The sequence below is a fragment of the Urocampus carinirostris genome, chromosome 13 (assembly GCF_059441175.1).
Source record: "Urocampus carinirostris isolate Australia breed hairy pipefish chromosome 13, RoL_Ucar_1.0, whole genome shotgun sequence".
NCBI classification, from domain to species: domain Eukaryota; kingdom Metazoa; phylum Chordata; class Actinopteri; order Syngnathiformes; family Syngnathidae; genus Urocampus; species Urocampus carinirostris.
Window position 1 is genome coordinate 33,277,564 of NC_142361.1, and position 10,537 is coordinate 33,288,100.

Sequence of the window (10,537 nt, forward strand, 5' to 3'; positions counted from 1 at the left end):
TAAGATACCTAATGAGTCAGAAATCATAATTTAAATCAGTTTACAGATTTAATAGTTTTGCTAATTTTAATTATTATTATTTTTTGACTCAATTACCGTATTTTCCGCACTATAAGGCGCACATAAAATCTTTTTTTTTTTTTTTTAAAAGCTGACTATGCGCCTTATAATTCGGTGCGCCTTTTATATGGATCATTATTGAATTGCAAGGTCTCGCAACTAAGAGAAGCAGCCACCGACTCTATTTTTCGCGTAGAAGAAGAAGTGCGCTGTGCATACTGGGAAATATTAAACAACGATTCTCTTTTATTTGTGCGTTTGTATAAAGACCCTGAAATGGTTCCTATTAAACGACACGCTTACAACGCAGAGTTTAAACTCAAGGCGATCAGTCACGCAGTAGAACACGGAAATAGAGCAGCAACAAGTGGAGGAAGCATGAGGATACGCTGCACCAAGTGAGGAAGACTAAACAAAGTTTCCGTGGCAATAAAGCGAGATGGCCACAGTTAGAGGACACACTTGAACAGTGGGTTGTTGAACAAAGAGCAGCAAGTAGAAGTGTCAGTACAATAACTATTCGAATGAAGGCAACAGCGCTGGCACCGGAACTTAACATTAAAGAATTCAGAGGTGGTCCAACTTGGTGTGTGTTTACGTTTTACATTTTACAGTTATGTTATTGCTTTATGGTAATTGTTTTGCACTTGTTGTTTTTGCACATTACGAGTGTCACTATATTGCGATTGCACTAACGTTTAATTTACCATAACAGTATCAGACGTTTTTTTGCGTGACTAAATGGAGGGAAAGTAAAATGTTATGCCTTGCTGTTGTTCAAAGATGTTAAACTTGTGTCACGAAAATGCTTTACCTCAGAGAAAATAAAAAAACAGCTGTTTATTCATTTGGGGAGTGAATGGAGTTGTGGAAAGCTTGTTTGTTATCCATTAATAAAGTTTGGCTGACCTATCTGACTGTTTTGTTGACATTCCCTTTAGCCCGGCACTATCTAATGGTTGCATAACGTAACTACATCCTCCACTGTAGCCAAGTCAAGTCAAGCCACATTTATTTATATAGCCCTTAATCCCAAAAATGTCTCAAAGGACTGCACAGGATTACAATTACAAAATTGCACAATTAACTGATCTTAAACCAGCATGCACTTATAGCGCCTTATAATGCGGTGCGCCTTATGTATGGAAAAAGTTTTAAAATATATCATTCATTGAAGGTGCGCCTTATAACACGGTGCGCCTTATAGTGCGGAAAATACGGTAAGTTTGAAATCTCGTAAAATCAGACTACAGATACTTAATCATCTGCCAATACGAAAAATATTTTTTCCTTTATTGTAAGTGGAAAGGAATGTCTTAACACCCTTAGCACTCAGAATAGTGTACTTCCTGATGTCTATGACATTTATTACGACAAGTAGGAATGATTTAGTCCTCAGTTAAACCAATGTCATATTTGGCACACGTGTGTGGAAAACCTTGTTTACATGAGCCACATGCACCAGGCATAGCCCAAATGAATCTTGTGCCATCTTGCTTGCCGTAGACTGTGAGATGTTGCACATTTAGGGGGCCCACCTTTTGACTCCACCTTCTTTTCCTCATACCCCCAAGCAACCCCCACCCCTATTTGCTTCTTTGTCATCTCTTTGGGTGAATTCCCAGCTGACTCTGTTTGTCATGGCAACCAACCAGTCATGGTGACTGGGCCTACAGCTCACACTTCCTGTGTGCGTGCATGGATTCTTGTATATGTGTGTGTGTATATATGCATAGTGGCTGCTTCTACGAGCCTGTCAGCCTGGATTAGAATCAAACATTCTGCAGGGATGCCTGTTCTCCCACCTTCACTCCCGTTCGTCCCGTTTTTCCCTCTGCAACGATGAGTTAACGTTGTCGGAAAAATAGAAAAAAAGAAATCCCTCGGTTATCGTTGAAATCAGGGACCAGGATCCCCCGCAAAAAGTCAAACTTACATCTAGATCAGGGGTGTCAAACTCATTTGAACTCGGGGGCCACACCATAGAACAAAAATTCTGTCGGGGGCCGGACTAGTAGATTAAAGAGAAAGAAAAAAAGAGGTAAAGAAATAAGAGAAAGAGGGAGGGAAAAGGAAAGAGGGTGGGACAAAGAAAGAAAAAGAGAGAGAGGGAGAGAGCGTGAGAAACAAAAGAGATAAAAAGTTGTGAGAGAGGGGGAAAAGAAAGGGAGAGGAGTAAAGAAATCCAAAGAGAAATAGAAAGACAGAAGGAGAGAAAAGAGGAAAGAAAGAAAAGGGAAAAAAGGAAGTTAGAGCAAAAGAAGTTAAAAAGACACAGAGAGAGAAAGAGACAAAGAGCAACAAAGGAAGAGAAAAAGAGAGACACAGAGTGAAAGAGACAGAGACACAGAGTGAAAGAGACAGAGACAGAGAGTGGGAGAAAAGGGGTAGAAAAGAGAGATAGAGAGAGAGAGAGAGAAAAAAAAAGAAATACAAGTACAGTGTCTTTGTTCGAGGCACCTGGCCTTGGCAAAATCAAGTTGACATATTTCAACCTGCAGCTCATTTTTCTCTTGCGCTTCTTTGAGTGTTGTCTCGCGGGCCGGATTCAATCCCTTAGATCCCAAACGAAATCAAATGCAAGCCGTCCGAAAAACAAACGTCCCCTGTTAAAATGTTAAGAACGACAAACCTCAGTACTTTTGTTACAGATTTTGCAATTGAACACTGAATGTACCTCATAAAATGAAAATAATATTTCGTTTTTTCTACTGTTCTACTGCCGTTCCTTATTTACAGGGATTCAGGGATTTATGTCCGCACTGACCGAGCACTGTGCCTCATTTTTATTCAATTTTTGTCCGCAGTATCTTCAACGAAAGATGTTTTTTTCATTGTACCGTATTTTCCGCACTATAAGGCGCACCTAAAAGCCTTTATTTTTTTCAAAAGCTGACCATGCGCCTTATAATACAGTGCGCCTTATTTATGGATCAATTTTAAAGTTGCAAAGTTTTCCAACTAACTTGCAGCCGCCGACTAGATTTTCCCCCGAACGCCAAGTAGTACGCGGTGGATGCTGGGATTTATTTACCGGCGTTTCATTGGCTAACCAATGTGTCAATCATCATTTGAATCGATCACTATTGGCTGAAGTTATTCGGAGGTCAAGAGGCGGATCCTTTTTATCATTTACAGGCTGCCATTGGCTTAAACGGCAAACAAAGCCTGCAATTGGCCAAAAAAGATGTGTCAATCATCAGTTGAATCGATCACTATTGGCTAAACTTATTCGGAGGTCAAGGGGTGGATCCTTTTTATCATTTACAGGCTGGCATTGGCTTAGACGGCAAAACAAAGACTGCAATTGGCCGAAAAAGATGAATGCGTATAGCACGTGGCTGACGGCATACAGAAAGCATTTTTTACTATCTTGTATTTGTAAATATTTTATTCTCCTGGATTTACTAAACTCACGGATATAAGAGGACCACGGCTGCACATTATTATGAACACAACGACTTCGGTGAGCTACTCCGGCTATATATTTTCCCTGTATCTTGTTTCAGACTGAACTCGATGTTTCTGTGATAAGCGGTGCAGATAATGGATGGAATGGAGTGTCTATTTTTAAATTAAACTCAATTCCAAGTGTTTATTGTCATTTGCACAGTAAAGTTGCGAGCGAAAATAGAAACTAAGGAATGGTTGGCATTTCTTGAATCCCAAGACTTTAACCTTCCGAATGATGGAACGATGCATTTGAGTGACATCGTACGGACACCGCATCCGCACGTGTTCTCGACACGTATTTGCGTCTTTGCAAGCTTTGGGAATGTTAAGGGGGTAATAAGTTGGACTGAACTATCTGACTGTTTTGTCCACGTTCCCATTGTAGCGCCTTATAATCCGGTGCGTCCTATGTATGTCAAATATAGGGCCAAAAACTATTTTTTCGGGGTGCGCCCTATAACCCGGTGCGCCTTATAGTGCGGAAAATACGGTACTCATTTTTCTTTCATTATCATTCTCAATATATGAGAAATGAGATTCATGCTAAATTTAAGAAGAAAAAAAACAATTATCTGATTATTTCACTCATCGCTACAGTAGGCAGTGACTAATCCACTCTTTAAATAGTAGTTCCTTGCAGCCCTGTCTCTCTGCCAGCATCCAGTCGCACAGTAAAAGTATTTTGAAGCGACAAGTCAGTTGTATGCTTACATTCTTCCCTGGCGTGTGTTTTTCTGGAGCCACTCTGTGTGTAATTCACAACGCAGGAGGGCTAAAGGGGGTTTGGCTTATGATCCTGTGCTTACAGCAGGGAACGCTGCTATTACGTAACGCATGTGTGTGCGTGTGCCCGGCATGCTTTGGGCCCCACTCTTGCAAAGAGGTTTGTATTCCCTCTGTTTTGGGGTTAAAATTCATGCTTTTTTCAAGAAACTGCTGCTGTCGTCGTCGTCGTTAAGTCACTCAAGGCGCCTAAGGTAATCCATAGTAGCGCCAGACTCGCTCGCGGGAGGCTCCGTAGTTCTCCGAAGGAGAGGGGGCTGCGACTGTCCTGTGCCGCCAGGCCTGACGGGGTGTGACCCAAGCAAACGAAGCCTCTAAAGTCCTTAGTACGTTCGGACAGGCCGGTGCATGATTTATGGAAGCCCCGTGGGCAGGTAGTACAGGTGATTGGGGTGTGGTCGCAGCGAATGGTTCGAAAGCACCACTGGCATTTGGACTGGGGGCCAGGGTTGCTCTCGAAGTCGCCCGCCCTAAGAAGAACAGAGAGAGGAGAGTAGGAGAGAAAGAGAGGGACATATAGAAAGAGAGAAAGACAGACAGAGTAAAATGCAAAAAGGGGGAAAAGAGAGTGAGAGGTGGGGAGAGAGTAGGAAAGAGAGGGATAGAGAAAATGAGAGACAAGAGTGTAAAGGGGGAAGAGAGAAAAGGAGAGACAAAGAAGGCGAGAGGACCAAGAAAGAGAGAGCGAGTCTGAGTGGATTGAGTTGGGTTTGTAAGGCTCCCCGGGAGAGAGCCCTTCGCTTCGCAGGACACCACGGGAAGGTTCCTCGTCTTTGTCCTGCAACTGCTGCTGTTGTGAAAAAAAAGGCATGTTGCTTCAAAACGGCTGGTTAGGACACACACTGTTTCCTTGCAAATTGTATTTGTACTGCTGCCGCCATCTTTTCCTGATCACTTATCAAAATCATCTATTTCCAATAGAATTGTATACATAAAATGATGTGATTGTGTCTTTAAATAGGAAAAAAACACACTCTATGACTTTGTTAGTTAAGAAAACCTTACAACAAAAACAATCTAGGCACGATAAATTCATTCATTTTTATGGTTTTAGTCCTTAGGGTGTACCCAACTGGGCTATCAGGAGAAGGTATACACTTTTTAAACCCCCGGTTTTCTGTTACCAGTTGTCAGACCGTCTGCGAACCTCTGTTCACGCTAGGCAAGCCCTCCGACTCTGACTTCCTCCTGTTTTTTGGCACCCGTCTGTTTCCCGGCTTCGACCCATTTCTGTTTTTGACCACGTTCTGCTCTCCCGTCTCGGCTGCCGACCTGTTTTTCCGCTCTTGACACCGCCATTGCTCGGTAAGGAAGTTCCCCCTCCGAACGATCTGCTCCCCGTAACCAACGATCATCGGATCGTGGGTGCAACCCTTTTCCTCCTTATCAATAAAACTGAGAGAAACAAACGCAAGTGGGTCCTGTCTTCTTTTCTGGTTTCTGACAGCTATACTGAATGTACACTGTTAGTCATTAATGTGGTGCCCGAGGCAACTTTATAACTACTGTAAAATTCAGACTATAAGCTCATAACCCTGCGGCTTATGCTAAAATGCGGCTAATTTAGGCAAAGGTAAAGGTAAGAGTGAGACAGGTGGAGTATATGTGTCGAGGAAGACACAGGTTCAATGTAACTTTGCACCATGTGCACGAATTAAATTAGCATTAACGGACTCTTATCATGGAAAAGGTGTCAATCGAAAGGAAAGCGCGAACTGCCATCATGGGAATAATTTTGCGAGTCTGTTTATGGAAGTAATGTGGCAAAATGAACGGATATCAAGCAAAAGGTCCAACGAAGCAGACATTCGGATTTCCGTTTATCTGTCGTCATTATTGTGTGTTTTGGCGTAAATATATGAGATGGTTTGATTCTATGCATTGTCCTTGATATAGCAAAGCCATTTTTGAGGACATTCAAAGAATTTGAAGACGTCCAGGGGACAACATGGTGACTGACATCGGTATTCTAGTTTTCAGGTATCCTGTTTAGGACTGATTGTTATGTTTCTCTGCTGAGTCTATTTTGAAAAGGTGATCAAATATTGAATCCCAAGAGTTTAAGCTTTCCATTGATATGTGGCATGACGTATTTGAGTGACTGGTGACATTGTACAGACTCTTATTCGTTTATCAGAAGTCTGAAAATGAATAATCATTTGAAAAATGGCACTGACCAAAAGCGCAAAACATTATATGTAACGGGAATCGAACCCAGGTCTGGGCGATGAAACCCAACTGCCAGAACACTAATGATACAAATGCCATTTGATTTAATCTCACTGTCACGTTATTTTTACTCTTTGCCAGAAACGAATGATAGAAAAAAGAGAAAACAGAAGGTTGTCCTGAAGGATGTAAATAAACACAAAAAACACTACGAGGAAAACAAATCATTGATCTATCTGATGATGAATCGGACTTTGCGTTAATTTACATCTTTTTGGACAACTTTCTGTTTTCTTTTGATTCTGGCACAGTAATATAACACGATAATGAGATAAACTCGAATGCCTTTTCTTATGTCATCTGTATCACTCGTGGTATAATGGTTAAGTGTTGGTGCGCTTGTCGATGTGACCCAAATTCGATTTCTGGTGCATGCAGTGTTTTGCGATTTTGGTCAGCAATGATTTTGGATTGATCAATTATTGCATAAATACGGAAGTATACCGTAAAACCTTGCGTAGTAACGCACACGTGTAAATAGTGTAAAATAGTGTAAAATAGTGAATTCCTAATCCCAAGGGTGAGAACCACCAGGAAAAGTATGTGTGTGTCTGTGTGTGGAGTCAAACTTTAGACCAATTTACCAGACGAGATCAAACAATGTCCAACTATTCACTTGTTCAAATTTGAATACAAAAAACATTACTGGCGGAATACAGAGATGAAGAAAATGGAGTATGAGTGATACGAGAGATTGGGAATAGTGCGTCTAGTTAATTTTATGTTATTGTTTCTATTCTTATATCATAACTGTTTTTATTAATATCATTACAACTCTTGTTATATAATTGGTGTATTTGGTGGGGAAGATGAAGGGGTAGGGAACATAAGCATCTGCTTCTTACTACCCCGTTTTGAACATATTATGTAACATTATTTTCTTGTTGAGTTTTTGTTTTTGTTCTGTTTTTATTTTAATGTTCGAATAAAGTTTTCATTCATTCAAATACTGAATGCATTTCCAGTTTTGTCCACCGTACTCTGAAGTAGGTTACGAGGCACACTTTCAAATTTCTGGCCAATTTGGGGTTTTAAGAAGCGCCTTATATTACGGAAGATATTGTATACGGTAGTTAATGATGGGGGAGCACGGCTGCGCAGTGGTTAGCGCGTGTGCGGCACTGTTCTGAGGTCATGAGATCAAACCCCCTGTGTGGAGTTTGCATGTTCTCCCCGTGCTTGCATGGGTGTCCTACGGGCACTCTGGTTTCCTCCCACATTTCCAAATACATGCATGTCAGGTGAATTGGCTGGTCCAAATTGTCCCTAGGTGTGAATGAGCAAGTGAATTGTCTGTCTCTGTGTGCCCTGCGATTGGCTGGCAACCGGTTCAGGGTGTCCCCTGCCCACTGCCTGAAGATGGCTGGGATAGGCTCCAGCACCCCCGCGACCCTACTGAGGTGAAGCGGTGCAGGTAATGGATGGATGGATAGTTAATGACGATAAATATTTCCCCTTTGCTTTCCAGATTGATGTTCCGTAAAGGTGCCAAGAGAAAACTGGCCGAGGATGAAGTGGTGCTGGAAGGCAAAACGCTGGAGGCGTCGGGCTGCCCGGAGGGTCTGTCCAAAGTATCCTACACCCTCCAGAGGCAAACCATCTTCAACATCTCCTTCATGAAGCTCTACAACCATCGGCCGTTGCACGAACCTCGCCTGGAGCGCCGCGTCCTCATCAACAACATGCTTCGGCGCATCCAGGACGAACTCAAGCAGGAAGGCTCCTCCAGGCACCTCTTGCTGCCGCCTTCGCCGCCGCCCGACGACCCCGTGGACGAGGGTTTCCGGGAGGCTCCGCCTCCTTTCGCACAGGTAACCCCGCCTTCCGCTCTCCTGATCCCTGCGAATATTCCGCCGCCTTCGCCACACCCGTCAGTGCCTACCGGATGTCCTCCTCCGCCGGATTCCTGCCTTACGCCGGCGTCCCTGTTGGAGGACGAAGGAATGGATTCGTCCTTCTGTGCGACCTCCCCGCCTACACCGCCTTCATCACCTCCCAGTCAGACGTCTGCAGCTATCTCGCCGCTCGCCTCGTCGGCGGATCTGCGTCCTCCGACGGCCATATCGAGGACGGCAGCCACCAATTCAACGAGAGTAGCTACGACACCTAGCCGCTCGCTCGCCTTGTCCCCGGCACATTCGAGTCCGGCCAAAGACAGCCGATTACCGGGCTTAAAAACTGAATCAGCTTGCGTCGAGCTGAAAACGACGGACCCCTCACCCACAGTCCCCCCTGTTGACATTTACCCCCCTCATTCCTCTCCTACCACGCCGTCCGGGTTCCTCACTGACTTAGCCCTAGATGACGTCCTTTTCGCCGATATAGACACGTCCATGTACGATTTCGACCCCTGTGTAACGGCCGGGGCGGTTAGCGTGACCACCGGGGCGAAAATGTCCCCCGTGGTGATGGCGGACGACTTCCTCAAATCGCTGACGTCGCCCTACAGTGGCCCCGCCCCCCAGGTCTCGGCCAATCAGCCGTTCAAAATCGATCTGACGGAACTCGATCACATCATGGAGGTGTTGGTTGGCTCCTGACAAGCGGGGGTTCACACGAGACTGGGATCTTGACGAGAGACTGAAATGATTGTTTTTAGACATACCGTATTTATTAGTGTATAACGAGCACCCTTAATCATTTTTTCAAAGCTCAAACTTTGGGGTTGGATGCAACAAGAATCAAACCCGGGTCCTGACGGTAGGAGCACCGAATTCTAACCATTAAACCACCAGTGCGATTAATGACAAGTGAAAAGACAGTAGACTCTCTTTAATCACAGTATGAGGCGAAACGTTGCAGTTGAATGCAACAAGAATAGAACCCGGGTCCTGACGGTAGGAGCACCAAATTCTAACCACTAAACCACCAGTGCGTTTAATGACAAGTGAAAAGGCAGTAGACTCCCCTTAATCACAGTATGAGACGAATATTAATTTCATGTTTTTTCAAAGCTCAAACTTTGCAGTTGAATGCAACAAGAATAGAACCCGGGTCCTGATGGTAAGAGCACTGAATTTTAACCACTAAACCACCAGTGCGTTTAATGACAAGTAAAAAGGCAGTCGACTCTCTTTAATCGCAGTATAAGAGACAAATATTTATTTGTTGTGCGCTTTGGGATGTTACAATGACAATAAATGTTCTTCTATTCTATTTCAAGCATTTTTAGTGACAAATGAATTGTCATTGTAACATGTGAAATGCACTACAAAATCAACAAATGTCTATGCTAAGTATAGAGCTAACGATCTACAGTTCAGCAGTTTTAATTTTTAAACAGCTTTTTTTTTTTAATGTACTGCCGATCAGTGCTCATCTCTGAAGAGCAAGATGTCACCTAAAAAAAACGGCGACCAGATGATGAAGATACTTTGAATGAAATGGAGTCTGACTCGCCTCAGTAGGATTCAAGTTATATACTTGTATTTGAGTCAGATTTGGAGTGTTCTCTTGATAATGGTATTAATGGAAACAAGTTCTAGCTGTATCGGCTCGCTACAACGGGTCAGGTGCAATCGACATTTCGTTCTGTGTACATTGTTACACAGAATGACAATACAAGGAAATTATTATTATTATTATTATTATTAAGCAGGGGGGAGCAAACCCCTACCCAATAAAACGAACTGACCCAGGTGGTTGAAGGAACCCTAAACTGTGACTATGTGTATCATAATGAGATAAAAACCAACGCCCTTTTGTATGTCATCTATGTTACTGGTAGCCTAGTGGTGAAAGGTCTGCGCTCTCACTGTTGCAACCTGGGTTTGATTCCTGTTACAATCAATGTTAATGCGATAACACGGTAATATATTAAGTTATTTTACAGTTATGAAGAATACTCGATATACACGAATAAATACGGTATCTGGTATTTATTATGTTTTGCATCTTTATGATTTTTCAGTTCAAAGTGGAAGTCGACAGCCACATTTTTTTTTACAATCCTAGATTCTATAAGGCCACTCGAGCGTTGTAGCGTTTAGAAATCACAGTAATCCCTCACTGT

General features: G+C 43.1%; 1 protein-coding gene across 1 annotated transcript in view; it reads left to right on the forward strand.

The window, feature by feature from the left end:
• Positions 1-10,010, forward strand: part of sertad2b (SERTA domain containing 2b) — a 34,869-nt gene extending 24,859 nt beyond the window's left edge. The window contains exon 2 of the mRNA XM_088351293.1: positions 7,994-10,010. Within this exon, the coding sequence (XP_088207419.1) occupies positions 7,998-9,065 (1,068 nt within the window). The 5' untranslated portion in view covers positions 7,994-7,997 and the 3' untranslated portion in view covers positions 9,066-10,010. The remainder of the gene's footprint in view (positions 1-7,993) is intronic.
• Positions 10,011-10,537: the final 527 nt, after the last annotated feature.